General features: G+C 45.1%; 1 protein-coding gene across 3 annotated transcripts in view; it reads left to right on the forward strand.

The window, feature by feature from the left end:
- Positions 1–1,857: 1,857 nt before the first annotated feature.
- trpc6a (transient receptor potential cation channel, subfamily C, member 6a) overlaps positions 1,858–16,101 on the forward strand; it is a 34,257-nt gene continuing 20,013 nt past the window's right edge. For all 3 annotated transcript variants that reach the window (XR_009784063.1, XM_061739779.1, XM_061739780.1), the window contains exons 1-4: positions 1,858–2,036; positions 5,231–5,559; positions 8,633–8,765; positions 15,280–15,580. Coding sequence is in view for 2 of the 3 variants with exons in the window: in XM_061739779.1 (XP_061595763.1) it covers positions 1,915–2,036; positions 5,231–5,559; positions 8,633–8,765; positions 15,280–15,580 (885 nt within the window). In the remaining variant the exon portion in view is untranslated. The remainder of the gene's footprint in view (positions 2,037–5,230; positions 5,560–8,632; positions 8,766–15,279; positions 15,581–16,101) is intronic.

The following is a 16,101-nucleotide window of genomic DNA, read 5'->3' on the forward strand; positions in this document are numbered from 1 at the left end:
TGTCTCTCAGCAGCTTATGAAGGCAGCCCTTGATCATGATGGTGGAGCAGCTGGGCTGATTGTAATCAGCCACAGCTGTGCTGGCTGCTGGCTGAGGGGCTCGTGGCACAACACTCCTCATTCCTCCATCCCCGTCCTCCACCTCCGTCCTCCACCTCAGTCCTCCTTCTCCGTCCCGCATCTCTGTTCTCCACCTCCATCCTCCTCCTCATTCCTCCATCCCCGTCCTCCACCTCTGTCCTCCACCTCCGTCCTCCTTTTCCGTCCCGCATCTCTGTTCTCCACCTCCGTCCTCCTCCTCATTCCTCCACCTCCGTCTCCACATTCCTCCATCTCCATCCACCTTCTCCGTCCCGAATCTCCGTCCTCCACCTCTGTCCTCCATCTCATTCCTGCTCTCACACTCAGTTATTTGGTGTTTGTATATGTTTTTATGATGTTCAGGTGATAACGCTGCGAGTTCTGCCTCCCTGTGTGGTCTGGGATGACACACACACACACACACACACACACACACACACACACACACACACACACACACACACACACACACACACACACACACACACACACACACACACACACACCCAACCAGAGTGTGTATGCTTGGCTGACAGTGTTTATGTCCACATCGCTGCTCTGGTCGGTCCTGAGGAGGAAGTCTCAACAAAACCTCCAGCTGCTGACATCCGTCAGCGCTTCGTCCCTCTGACGGGCTGCCTGACTAACGCAGGACAAAAGCTCCAAAGTAGCTATTCTTCAGCAGCCAGGCCCTTAAAAGGCAACTTCCACAGCCGCTGCTGAACATCAGAGGCGCTGCGTTATCAGATGTTTCAGACGCCTGATGTTTGAGGGCTGCGGCCTCGTGTTTCCTGCCGAGCAGGACCACACTTTAGCAGTGGAAACAGCCTCTTAGTACACATGAACATGATCTTTGAAGCCCGTCGGTCCGTCCGCTGGTTTTCCCACACTAGACAGGGATCATGGAGAGGAAGGAAGGAAGGAAGCGACGTCCACTGGGAATCTGAACCCCGAGGAATCTCATCTGCAGTTCATCAGCCATCAGTCCGCCGGCGTGTATCACACGAGGAAAACCCTCCCTCCAAACCAGCCTTGCACAACTACAGCAAACAGTTGGAGATATATTATTTAACTCCCCTTTCTGGAGTTTTAACAACTTCCTTTACTGCACTGAAAAAAATAAATCTAAGCGCATGTAAATATAACATATCTAAATCTGTGATATTAACAATTAAAAATGTAGTTTGTTGCTTTACATGAATACATCTAGTTTTTAACTTAATCTGCATTTGTTCAAAAAACAAGACATTGTGCATTTTAAAGTCAACTTAATTTTAAATGTTTTAATTTTTTTTTCCTTTTTTTGTTTTGTTTTTTCTTCTTTTTTTCCTTTTTTGTTTTTTTTTTCCTTTTTTTCTTCTTTTTTTCCTTTTTCTTTTCTTTTTAAAGTCAACTTAAACGTAATTGTGTTAACATAACACAATTACGTTGACTGTACTTGCAAAATGCATTACATAGAATTAAGTAGTTTATACAAAGAGTAGTCTTTCTTGATCTCCATAATAATCTCATGCAAAAAGTTGACTTATTTCTTTTAAGTAGGTCAAGCACAATATTTGTATCAGTGCGTGTCACTGCAGGAGAGGATGAGAAATGACACAAATGAGACAAAAAACTTCCCCTCCACATCTCTAAAGTTCAAGCCGTCATGTAAATAAAAGCATATATGGGACCCAGAAGGATGCATTCTTTCTCAAGGACGGAGAGTAAACAGGAGGGTTGGGTGTGTGGGGGGGGGGCGGCAGAGGGAAGGAGGCAGAGCCCTGCCCCGGCCACTCGCTCGCTGCTCCGCCTGAGCCAGGACCCTCCGCTGCTGCTCGGCTCTGCTCCGGGATGAACCACAGGCTTCTGGCGGTGGATGGCGGCGGCGGCCCGGCGGCCAGGAGCCGCGACAACCTGCTGCTGCACGAGCAGGACTTGGGGGAGGAGTGCTGCTGCGGGGGCCGCTGCCTCGGGTGAGTGACAGCTGCATCCCCGGGTCAGCCGGAGCAGCAGGTGGACGGACGTCTGCTGCTCTGGGACACAACACTGACATAGGGGAAGGTTTTTTTTTATTGTGCACTTCGAGAAAAAAGTCGAAATGTCAAGAAAAAGGTGGAAATTTCGAGATTAATGTTGAAATACAATTTCAAGAATAAAGTAGAAATTTCGTGAATAAAGTGGAAATTTCGCCTTTTTTCTCAACATTTCGACTTTATTCACGAAATTTTGACTTTTTCTCAACATTTCGACTTTTTTCTCGAAATTGTATTTCAACATTAATGTCGGCATTTCGACTTTTTTCTCGACATTTCAACTTTATTCACAAAATTTTGACGTTTTTCTCAACATTTCGACTTTTTTCTCGACATTTCGACTTTTTTCTCAACATTTCGACTTTTTTCTCGAAACTGTATTTCAACATTAATGTCGGCATTTCGACTTTTTTCTCGACATTTCAACTTTATTCACAAAATTTTGACTTTTTTGTCAACATTTCGACTTTTTTCTCGACATTTCGACTTTTTTCTCAACATTTCAAATTTATTCACAAAATTTAGATTTTTTTCTCAACATTTCAACTTTTTTTCTCAACATTTCGACTTTTTTCTCGAAATTGTACTTCAACATTAATCTCAACATTTCAACTTTTTTCTCGGCATTTCGACTTTTTTCTCAACATTTCGACTTTTTTCTCGACATTTTGACTTTTTTCTCAACATCCATCCATCCATCCATTATCTATACCCGCTTTATCCTTTGCAGGGTCACGTGAGAGGCAGGGGTTACACCCTGGACAGGTCACCAGTCCATCGCATTTTTTTCTCAACATTTCAACTTTATTCACAAAAGTTTTACTTTTTTTCGACATTTCGACTTTTTTCTCGAAGTACATAGTGAAAAAAAAAATGTCCTCCTCTAAAATATTATTTTTTTTTTCTCCTGCCTGGCCCTAATATTCTTCCGTACATTTAAATCTGTGATATTAACAATTCAAAGTGAAGTTTGCTGCTTTACATGAATGCATCTAGTTTTGAACTTAATCTGCATTTGTTCAAAAAACAAGACATTGTGCATTTTTTCCTTAACAAGCAGCATTTATGTAATCCCTGGCAATCTTTTCATTTACACACAAACAACAAGCAATGATCTTGTTTCAGCAGGGTATTACTTCTGGATGGGCAGTATTTGTTTTGGGCCTTTTCACGTTGAATCAGGTGAATCAGTCATAGAGCAGGTGTTGAATGAGGAGGTTGAGGTGTGGAGATGATGACAGGCTGAATAAGTTCAGGATATAACCACTAAAACGGATTCAGTTATTTATACTACACCTCAGTCTGGATGGTAAATAAATAATAGTTCTGGGAACCAGCTTATTTGTTAATATTAATGAACTAATTTGGTATATTAGGACAGCAACGGTTGAAATTCTCCAAGATGAATTAGAGTTAACGTTTTTGTCACAGGGTTGTTTTTATATGTGTTTCCTCTTCATTAGAGGCCATACAGTTTCAATATGAGACAAATCTGCAGAAATGTTGGAGTTTATGTTTGAGCTATTATAACAATTACTTCTGTGTAATTAAGGGTTTGAGTTAAAGTTAACACGTCAATTTATGACTGAACATCCAGATATTCCACAAAAATGTTTGTGGGATTCTAGAAAAAACTTTAAATGATCCAAGTTCACAGTCCAAACTATAGTTTAAAAGTATCTGGATGGCATCATGAACTTATTATTAATCAGATGAATGGGTCCGAGAGCAGATGTCGAATGTGGAGGTTCAGATGTGGAGATGATGGGATGACCAGTCTATTGAGTCACTCCAAGGATGAAAAAGTTCAGGATATTCCCACTTAAACTCCTGCATCACTAGACATCAGTCTGGATGGTAAATAAATAATAGTTCCAAGAACCACCTTATTTTTAATATTAATGAACTAATTTGGTATCTTAGGACACCAACGGTTGAAATTCTGCAAGATGAATTAATGTTCATCCTTTCTGAGTCCAAAGTTTTGTCCCAGGGTTGTTTTTATATGTGTTTCCTCTTCATTAGGGCCCATAAAGTTTCAATATGAGACAAATCTGCAGGAATGTTGGAGTTTATGTTTGAGCTATTATAACAATTACAGTTCATTCTGTGTAATTAAGGGTTTGAGTTAAAGTTAACACGTCCATTTATGACTGAACATCCAGATATTCCACAAAAATGTTTGTGGGATTCTAGAAAAAACTTTAAATGATCCACATTTTTATTTTTCATCTTTTGATCTTTATATGGGTGTCTGGTTTTTGGGGTGTTTGATTTGTATATGACAGTGCTGAGTGAGTGAGATGGAGATGTCAATTTCCCCGACGGAACCTCCCACAGGCCACAGGGATTAATAAAGTCGTCTGAATCTGAATCTGAATCTGAAATTCACAGTTCAAACTATAGTTTAAAAGAATCTAGACCCCTTCATGAACTTATTTACTTATTGAAGGTTTATCTTGCAGAAATTCCTCACATTCAAGCGTTTAGGTTATTACTTCTGGATGGGCAGTAATTGTTTTGGGCCTTTTCATCTTGAATCAGGTGAATCGGTCAGAGAGCAGATGTTGAATGAGGAGGTTGAGGTGTGGAGATGATGACAGGCTGAAAAGTTCAGGATATAACCACTAACCCCTGCATTTGATTCAGTTATTTATACTACACCTCAGTCTGGATGGTAAATAAATAATAGTTCTGGGAACCAGTTTATTTGTGAATATTAATGAACTAATTTGGTATTTTAGGACACCAACGGTTGAAATTCTGCAAGATGAATTAAAGTTAATATCCTTTCTGAGTTTACGGTTTTGTCCCAGGGGGGGCTTTATACGTGTTTCTTCTTCATTAGAGGCCATACAGTTTCAATATGAGACAAATCTGCAGGAAGGCCAGCAAACAACGTTGATCTTTTATTTCTGCACTTATTCACTTGTAAATGCAACTTTTGTAGTTTCTAGTAATATAGTTTCCACATATTGCTCAAGTAGAGGTTTATCTGGGTTAAAATGTCATCGTGTAACTCTTTGAGGGCCGCGTGGGTCGCCGGGGTTTGTCCCGGTGTTGTTGGAGCGTAAGCAGGATTCCAGTTGTTTAATGTGAAATAAATGTGTGTTTATATGCTCGGACTCTGGCAGCCACAGCAACTCGGAGAGGCAGCTCCTGGCCCGCCTCAGCGCTGCCAAGCGGCGCCAGCCGCTGCGCGGGCCGGCCTACATGTTCTCTGCCCCCCCGGTCAGCCTGTCCGAGGTGGAGCAGCACTTCCTGGAGGCGGCGGAGTACGGCAACATCCCGGAGGTGCGGCGCATGCTGCTGTACGTGCCCAGCCTGAACGTCAACGCCGTGGACTACATGGGCCAGAACGCCCTGCAGCTGGCCGTGTCCAACGAGCACCTGGAGGTGACGGAGCTGCTGCTGGGGAGGGCCGACCTGGCCAGGGTGGGGGACGCGCTGCTGCTGGCCATCAGTGAGACCTCCGTCCGTCTGTCTGTCTATCTGTTACGGCCGGCAGAGAACCCAAAAGCAGCACACAGAGCACAAAGTGGTAGTCTGGTTCACTTTATTTCCCAAGAGCAGGCAGGAATGCAGGACCAGGATCAGGCAGGAATCAGTGTCAGGTTCGGAGGACAAGGTCAGGCACCGGAGAGCAGGAGACAAGGCAGAGTCCAGGAACAGGCAGGGTCGACGAGGAGGTCAGGGCAGAGAACGCTGGACAGTCTTGCATGGCAAAGAGACAATCTGGCAGTGGGCAAAGAGGAGAGTGGAGTTTATTTAGCTTCTTGATTGCTGAGGAGCTGCAGCTGGGAGAGCAGGTGACTGGAGTGAGTGACGAGATGGGCGTGGCTGGAAGATGGGGTGAGCACGAGAGAGGGGAGTGGAAAAGTACTGAAGGCAGGTCTGAGCGGAGGACTGACCATGACAGTCCGTCCGTCCGTCCGTCCGTCCGTCTGTCTGTCTATCTTGTTTGCTGTCTGACTTCATCAGTCTCACATCTCTGTGAAGGAACTTTGCTTCATTCTTTTAACAACTTTGATCTCATTTACAACAACTCTCAAGGTTAGGCCTGGGACGATAACAAATTTTGCTGGACGATATATTGTCCCACAAATTATTGACGATAAACGATATTATTGTCGACATTGTCAAGACCATTGTCGAGGCTTGAGGGAGAGAGACGGCCGGCCTTCGGGCCGCCACCGCCCCTCTCCTCTCCACCCGCGCTCTCCTTTTTTTTTCGCCTACGACCTCAGATCAGACGAGACAACCCGCTGAATTTAAGCATATTACTAAGCGGAGGAAAATAAACTAACAAGGATTCCCTCAGTTCAACCCCAGTTCAACTCCCCCCACAGATACAAAGAGTCTGAATGATTGACAAGATGGTTCACTCCGTTAATTTTTTTCCGCTAAGGAACAAACGCGCCCAGGTGCTAAGACCGATGCACAGAGTGAGCCCTCTTGTCATCCAGTGTGTTTGGAGGCCGGAGACGGAGAAAACAAATATGCGTGCATATGGCCATTTATCGAGGCCGGAAACATTATCGAGTCCATTTTCATTTATCGTGCGATTAATTGATTATCGTCCTAGGCCTACTCAAGGTCCAAGATTTCTTTTTTTTTTTTGTTTTGGTGGACAAAAAAACTTTAATTAGAAGCAAATGCACAAATGAGAAAACAGACATGACAGAAGTAGTGGTGATATAAAGGATAAAAAGTGTTTTTATGTGGTAAACATAAAGATGTGTAACCTTAACATGTAAATAAGATAATATATTGCACGTAAATCGTTACAACCAGTGTGCTGAACACATTTTAGTCCAACTGGAGATACTGTGTACGTATTCAGTTACTGTGTACGTATTCAGTTAAGGTGAAGGTCCAAGATTGCAACGGGGAGGAACTTTGATTCGGCCATTCAGGATCCTTTATTTATTTAACTTCTTTAATTTGAAGTAGATTTGCTGGTGTCACCGACATGTTGCATAAACTTTAGCTTTAGCTGTCCCGAGGATCCTGGGCTGCAAATCAACCCCAAAATCACTAACCCTACTGTGACTGCATATGTCTTTGCCACTTGGCTTTGTGTTAACAGAACAGTCACAACTGTTTTAAAGCGGCCTCTACTGATCAATTCATCAAGGGGTGATGATCAGCAGCACCTATAACTACACGTGTAAATAAACAAATCTTAGACCCGTTTTATTCCTGACAAAAGACGAGGAAGTTCTTCAGACATTGAAACGGACACATTTGGACATTTCTGGCCCACTTTGAATTTAATGTCAGCAACACATCTCAGAGTCAGAGCAGGGTGATGCTACCGGCTACAGTACCTATCTTCTTCTAACGACCTGCTGGTGCCGTTTTCAGGAGGATTATTCCCTCCTTCTTGTTTGATGCAGGATTGCAGCTGTTGGGACTTTCAAAGTCTTTGAAATCTTAAATTAAGGAACACTTTCTTTAAATTGAGTTTGTCACCAACTGTTGAATCTCTCTCTTTTTACCTTTTTATATCCCCTCATGTTACTGACATACAACCTAATCACACGTGGAATTCACCTTCAGTTGTTTTTAAATTTTTTTTTTTACTTTTCCAGCTTTAAACATTTTTTTAGATGTCTTGTTGCCATCAGATTCAAAATGAGGATATATTTTCCATTAAAATAGCAAAATGTCTCAGTTTCAACATGTTTATGTTCTAATGGAAATTAAATCTATATATATATATATATATATATATATATATATAATAAATCTGGACTCGCCACACGACCCTTTTCTGTTCCTCCTGAATCTTCATGCTCTCTAGCATCACTGACTCTTCTCTTAAAGGGGACCTATTATGAAAAACACGTTTTTTCTTGCTTTAACATATATAAAGTGGTCTCCCCTCAGCCTGCCAACTCAGAGAAGGAGGAAAGCAACCAAATTCTGCAGTGTCTGTACAGCCGCCTGGATGAGCCGTCCAGTGTGATGTGGATCTACGAGCCGTTCAGATTCTGCTCCCGTCGTTACGTAACGAGAATGCGATTTACATAGGTTGACCTCCGATGCGTGAAACCACGCCCACAACTAACTCTGCCGGCCGGAGCTTCCGCCATTTTTTCGTAGCGGTGTATCGCGTCATTCAGGCAGCCAATCAGCACAGAGCCTCATTATCATAGCCCCGCCCCGCCCACTCAGAATCCCACATAGATAATGAGGTTAGAGAATGGGAAGATAAAGACATGGCTCAGAGGCTGAATTTCTAATTTATTTAGCAAAAACAATCAAAAGCTTGTTTTTAAGACATTCAAGGCCTGTTTAAAATAGGTATTAGATGCCATAATAGGTCCCCTTTAAGGCGGCACGCCTGCTTTCCGTCCTAAAGGCCTACCTGGAGTTCTCTCTGCCCACCTGTGTCCCCCCCAGGTTTTAGGTTGAAAAGCTTGAGAAGTGCACATTTAACACGAGCATAGAACTGTTGAGTCCCGCCAGAGGAAGTGAGAGCTGCAACGGCACGCTGTGATGCTATGATGCTGTGATACTGTGTGTTCCAGGTAAAGGTTACGTCCGCATCACGGAGGCCCTGCTCAGCCACCCTTCCTTCAGGGACGCCCACCGTCTGACGGCGAGTCCCGCTCAGGCGGACATGCTGGATGACTTCTACGCTTATGACGAAGACGGGACGAGGTAAGACTTTTACAACCTGAAGGCCATAAATGCTCAAATCCCTCCGTGACTTTCAGAGATACGAACATCCTGGCGTCTTCCTCATGTGCCGCTTAACATCTTCAATATAACTGCAAATTCCAACAATCGTACTATAATATCTTGTTTACCAAACAAAGAAATATAATGTGATGTCTTCATTTTGAGCTTTATTTACTGCTGAGATGATGCAAGTCACAAAGAAACAAAGAAAATATCCATATTGATGAAAATGCAAATCCAAACAGGAAGTTGTGGCCAGAATTTAAACTTTAGAGGACTTAAAAATCGGAATTAACCAACTTCTTAAAAGGTTAAATCCTGATGCAGCATTTACCCCCTTTACCCCTTTACCCTTACCCCCCCACCCACTCACTACCAAGTGCTGATTGATCTAAGGGATTGTACCATCTAGTCCTATGAGCTCAACTGATAATTTGGAGAAATCCAGTGACTGCTGTGAAAGGGCAGCTGACAACTAGGGAAAGACCATGTGACGGCTTGGAAAGACAGCTGACAGGAGGAAAAGACCCCAACGGGGCTGTCATGGACTAGCTATCCATGATGGCAGGCTCCGTCGCTTGACAAGTAGACAAAGGCCACCCCTCATTGCTACGAAAAGTCCAAAGAGAAAAACACCCCTAGAGTCTGCGAGAGCGGGGGCGGAAGATGACTCATCGGCTGACAACCCGGTAACTGACCCTGGAATGAACACGACGACGAACCAGATAATCGGCACAGAACAAGCAACATCAGCTGGACAAAAGCTCCAAGTATGTAGCTGTGGCTGGTCCAGAGTAACATCCATCAGAGGCCTAAAAATACATCAAGGGCGGATGAAGTGCTTGAAGAAGATGAGGCCAGGAACTCGCATTGATCATTATTTTCTGAGAGAAAGGTCAAGTCAGGCGAGTGAAGCTCAGTGGCAGGATTTAACCCACAGTCCACCGAGTATCAGTACCCCAGAGGCTGAAAGCAATTCAAGCACATCATCAGAGAACTTGGAACCAAGCCACTTGCAACCTGCTGTGGAGAAGAACATGCAAGGCCACAGACCTCACGTGAAGTGGCCAAAGTCCAGCAACAAAAAAGAGTGGGCAACAATTGATGCAGACCTGATCAAGATCCTGGACGGACTCAAAGGAACAGTGGAGAAGAAACTGGAGAGAATGGGAGATCTGATCTACTCCTATGGAGCAGAAAGATTTGGAACAAAAGAGACAGGGAAAAAGGATATGCCACCAACAACCCCTCCCAAGTCCAGAAGGCAGAAAGAAATCGAACGCCTGGTCAAAGAGAGAAGGGAATTGAGGAAACAATGGAAGAAAGCCTCACTGGAGGAAAGAGTGGGCATTGACCTCCTGCAATCAGACCTGAAGGAACGTTTGGGAAGACTGCGGAGAGCTGAAAACCTCAGGACTCGACGCAAGAGGAAGGAAAGGGCGAGAACATCGTTCTACAAGGACCCCTTCAGATTTGTGAAAGGACTTTTCACAAAGGAAAAGAGCGGGTCACTTAAGGTGCCAAAGAGGGAGTTGGAAGACCACCTGAAAACCACTCACACAGACAGCCAAAGATATGAACAGAGGGAGATACCATCAGACATGCCACCAATTCCTCAACCAGAACACCAGCTGGATGACAGTCCTCCAAGGTGGAGCGAGGTTCAGGAAACCGTGAGGAAGGCAAGGGCAGCTTCTGCGCCAGGACCAAATGGAGTTCCGTATCGGCTGTATAAAAACTCCCCAAACATCTTACGCTTTCTGTGGAGGCAAATGAAGGTGATGTGGACAAAGCAAACCATCCCAAAAGCATGGCGAAGAGCTGGGGGAGTGGTAATCCCCAAGGAGAAGGATGCCTTGAACATCGATCAATTCCGGCAGATCAACCTGTTGAACGTTGAAGGGAAGGTCTTCTTTAGCATCGTTGCTAAAAGGATGACGACATACCTGAAGCAAAACAACTTGATTGATACATCCGTGCAGAAAGCTGGAATTCCTGGTTTCTCAGGGTGCTTGGAGCATACAAGCATGATATGGCACCAAATCCAATCTGCCAAAAGGGAAGGAAGAGACCTGCACGTCTTATTTCTAGACCTGGCCAACGCTTTTGGATCCGTCCCTCATTCTCTCATCTGGACAGCCTTCAACTTCTTTCACATCCCAAATACCATCACAAACCTGGTGAGAAACTACTTCCGAGACCTGCAATTCTGTGTCAAAACAACAGAGTACACAACATCATGGCAATCTGTGGAAGTGGGAATAATGGCGGGATGTACCATCTCCCCACTAGCCTTCACCATGGCAATGGAAGTGATCATTCGGGCTTCCAAATGGGTTGTGGGTGGAGAACGTCTGAAGTGTGGTCAGCGTCTACCACCCATTCGCGCCTACATGGATGACATGACCACCTTGACCTCAACCATTGCATGCACCAAACATCTGCTAGGAAAGCTTCATGCCAACATTACATGGGCACGGATGAAGTTCAAACCAAGCAAATCCAGAAGCATATCCATCGTCAAGGGGAAACTCACAGACCAGAGGTTCCACATCGAGGATACACCAATCCCGTTGGTGTCAGAACTGCCAGTCAAGAGTCTAGGGCGATTGTACAACGCACGTCTCAAAGATTCAGACCAGAGTGATCAGCTGAGGGAAGAAACCATAAAAGGCCTTGTCAGCATAGACAAGACCTTGCTTCCTGGCAAGTTGAAACTGTGGTGCCTGCAGTTTGGATTGCTCCCCCGCCTGATGTGGCCTCTAACAGTGTACGAGATCCCCATGACCAAAATCGAGAAGCTGGAGAGAACAGTCAGTTCTTACATCAAGAAGTGGCTTGGCCTCCCGCGTTGCCTCAGCAACATTGGCTTGTATGGACATGGTGCTCTGGAACTGCCCATCTCTAGCCTCACAGAGGAGTTTAAATGCACCAAGGTGAGGCTGAACATGACCTTGACTGAGTCTCAAGATGAAGTGATCCAAGCGGCTGCTCCCAGACTGGCAACTGGGAGGAAATGGATCCCATCGGAGGCTGTTGAGCAAGCTAAATCTGCTCTCAGGCATGGAGACATTGTGGGACAGGTGCAGCATGGAAGAGGTGGGTTTGGACTTGGGACAGGCCGACCCACATGGCACAAGGCAACTTCAACCCAGAGGAGAAAGCTGGTGGTTGCTCAGATTCGGCAACAAGAGGAGGCAAAGAGATGCGCGACAGCAGTGGCACAGTCCAAACAGGGACAGTGGACTTGCTGGGAAAACCTGGAGCATCGTAAGCTCACATGGAAGGATCTTTGGGAAATGGAAGGAAGCCAAATTAGCTTCATCATCAAAGCCACCTACGATGTTCTTCCCACACCCAAGAATCTAAACCAATGGTTTGGAGAAGATCCTTCTTGTGCACTCTGTCAAACCCCTGCAACACTGAGTCACATCCTCACCGGCTGCAAAACCAGTTTGTCCCAAGGCCGCTACACCTGGAGACACAACCAGGTCCTAAGACAACTGGCCATCATTCTGGAAGGAAGGAGGACCACCAACAATGCCCTCCCTCCCCCAATGCCTAGACGCTCAAACACCACCCTGTTTGTAAGAGCAGGACAACTCCCAGCAAAACCACCTGCAAGATTGGAGAAAACCCTGTTGGACTCGGCCCGGGACTGGAGGATGCAGGTTGACCTAGACCAGAAACTCATCTTCCCGCCTGAGATCATTACAACTAGCCTCAGGCCGGACCTGGTCTTGTGGTCAACCTCCCAGAAGGCTGTGTTCATTGTTGAGCTAACTGTACCATGGGAGGCAGCAGTTGGTGAAGCATATGAGCGCAAACGACTGAAGTATGCGGACATAGCAGCTGAGGCAGAGCAACACGGCTGGCGTGCCCGGGTGCTTCCGGTTGAGGTCGGGTGTAGAGGCTTCGTTGCCACGTCCACAACCAAGCTTCTGAAGGGAATGGGAGTGCGAGGGCAGGCCTTCCGACGAGCCGTCAAATTGCTATCAGAGGCTGCCGAACGAAGCAGCAGATGGATATGGATCAAGAGAAAGGACCCCACCTGGGCTGCAAAATGTCCCTAGGGGTAAAAGCAGAGGGGGGCACACCTGGGACGCCAGGTGTTGCCGTTGAGCCCTCCTGAGGTGTCGTGGGCTGATCAACGAAACACCGGTGAAGGGGGGTGCCCACCTGAAGACCCCAATGAAGCGTTTACCCCCTTTACCCCTTTACCCTTACCCCCCCACCCACTCACTACCAAGTGCTGATTGATCTAAGGGATTGTACCATCTAGTCCTATGAGCTCAACTGTACTTACTGGTAATCAGCCACAACATCTAAACCTGCTCATTTCGTGACCTCAGGATCTGGAATCATCAGAAACTTGAGCGTCTGGGAACTATTTTTTTGCAGTGTAGCATCCTGGGAGAGTTCATTACGATGAACGAACGCTGTCACAACAAAGGCCTGGTGTCTTGGAGCCAAATGCTGGCGAGCAGGAGGCGGCGGGGTGATGAACAGCCTCTCTATATAAACACAAGCTAAACCTGAAGTGCAGCCAAGGCAGGATATTGAAATAAACGATGACGTGCAGAGAAGCAAAAGAAGGGGGAATAGGTGCGTTTCCATTAGTGCCAGACAGGAACTTCCAACTCTGTGCTCAGCAAGTCAGCTGGAACGGCCCACTACATGTCAATCAAAGTTAGCTTTGGTACTACTACTACTACTACTACTACTACTACTACTACTACTACTACTACTACTACTACCACTGATATCTGCAGAGGTGCCGTGAGACGTTTCCAGCGGGATACGACACCTAAAATGTCGACTCGACGGTGAAAATAAAACTGACTGACGCTGGTTTATAGGAACAAGTGGTAACTTTACAAAGTGTGGTAACGTGAGGATTATAGATAACGGCTAGCGACTGGCTGGGCCAACTGTCAATCAATCAAATTAAAAGAGATACAGTATATTGCTTGATATAAACTTCCCCCCAGTTGTCATGGCTGTGAAACCAATCGATTGAGACCAAAACGTTTTTTGAACCAGGCTGTAAACATGTTTATTTTCTGCTCTAAAGTTGGACATTTTAACACCGAGGTTAATGGAGATTAACTCGCCTTTGGAGCCTCTAGTGGTCAGAGGAGGAACTGCAACCATCTCAGTTCCATTGCAAGGAAAGACGTTTGTTCAAAACCAGTCTTCATAAACCAGCGGGTCACGTGACCAAATGCGTCAGCAGCATAAAAGAGACAGAAACCAACGCTGCTAAAGGAGAAAGAGGAGAGGAAACAAGTAAACAATGGGTGCTACTTTCGTTGTTGTTGTTTTTTTCTGAATTTAGTTGTTAGGAACTGAGATTAAAAGTTGACAATGAGGACCACGGGAACCAACAGAGGAAGTCAAACACAGACTCACACATGAGGAATAATACTTTCAAAATAAAACAGGAAGTCAAGCAAATCAGCTGGAAATAAAACAGAAGTAGAAGAAAAATAACTTTATTTTAACTGCACTCTTTCATTTTCAGGGGCTTCTGGTGCAGGTCCCTCATGGTCATGTGACTAGTCATGTCATGTGACCCAGGTCCTCTTGAGGATCCTGCACTAGTTTGAAACCCAGGTGAAACCAGGGCTTTGACTTGACGCTGTCAGTGTTGGGACTAACGCGTTATTTAGTAACGAGTTACAGTAACGCCGTTAGTTTTGCGGTAACTAATACTCCGTTATTTCTGGCTACAGTGAAGCTTTTTTTCCCCACACGCGGAGACCAGAGGAATTGTAGTGTGTGTGCTTTCAAAAACATGAGCGGTCATGGCGAGCCAAGAGAAGGCGAGTTTCGTCATTACAGCAATCCCTGGTTTTTCGGAGGGGTTATGTTCCAAAAAGAACCCGTGATAAGTGAAATTCTTTTTACAATTATTATAGAAGGCTTCAAATTGTGGAGATCAGCACCGCCTCGCACGTATTCCACTGCTCTTCTCACGGCCACTGTATCCCGACTCTGTAGCGTCTTTTTCTCCTAAAGCCGCGGTGCAGGTGTGTTTTTCCGAGAGAAGAAAATAGTTATGGGTCGTTGTTGTCGCTCTTTTTTCTTCTGGGCAAAAAGATTCTTATAAACCGACATGCCACCATTGGTTATATTTGAGATTGTAATGAACGATTCATCAAAGGCTCCCGTTCTTCAGCTGCTGCTGAAGCTCATTGGCCGTTCTCAGCTTGTTGCTAAGCAACCAACGTTATTGATACAGGAAGTGAAGAAGCAGGGAGACTGTTTAGAATACAGAACACGATGCACAATGCAAATCCATACAGTACCTGCTGAAATGAAGGCTAGAGGGGCATGAAATGGGAGCATGTTTTTATTTAAAGTAACTAAAAAGTTACTTTTCATAGTAACGCATTATTTTTTGGTCTAAGTAACTGAGTTACTAACTGAGTTACTTTTTAATGAAGCAACTAGTAACGGTAACACTGGTGTTGTGTGCACATCCCGGCAGGTTCTCTCACGACGTGACCCCCCTGATCCTGGCGGCCCACTGCCAGGAGTACGAGATAGTCCACACCCTCCTGAGTAAAGGGGCCCGCATCGACCCCCCCCACGACTACTTCTGCGGCTGCGACTCCTGCAACTACCAGCAGCAGTTCGACTCCTTCAGCCACTCGCGCTCCAGGATCAACGCCTACAGGGGGCTGGCCAGCCCCGCCTACCTGTCCCTGTCCAGCGAGGACCCGGTCCTGGCGGCGCTGGAGCTCAGCAGCGAGCTGGCCATGCTGGCCGACATCGAGAAGGAGTTCAAGGTCCACAACACACCGGTCACTTTGCACTTTTTGTCATTCAGTCCGGTTACATGAACATCTAAATCAAACTATTGGAAACAATCCATAGATTATCGAGTGAGGAGCGTTTGACTCACAGACGCACTTTCAGGTTCTTCCGGTACAATTACTAAATCAATAGTGATGTTTGATACCACTGATTTCCTTTCCGATCCGATATCGAGTAAAATTCAGGCTGGTATCGACGATACCGATTCAATACCAATACATTGTGCAAATACACCTAATGTGGCCGGTAAATCTAAAAAAATTGGTGTATTTTAGATAGTTTAAGAATACAAGACATCAGAGTCACTTATTTATCCATTTATTTTAATGTCAGAAGTATAATTATATAATATATTATATAATATATATATTATATAGTATAAGTATGCAAAGGTAGCAGACTCATCCACGACACGGCCGAGCTGTTACAACAGAAAGTGTTGAAAAAGGTGTTTCCATCACTAAAAAAAAGATCCTAAGTAAAATAAAAAAAA

This window comes from Cololabis saira, chromosome 14 (genome assembly GCF_033807715.1).
Source record: "Cololabis saira isolate AMF1-May2022 chromosome 14, fColSai1.1, whole genome shotgun sequence".
Taxonomy (NCBI): Eukaryota; Metazoa; Chordata; class Actinopteri; order Beloniformes; family Belonidae; genus Cololabis; species Cololabis saira.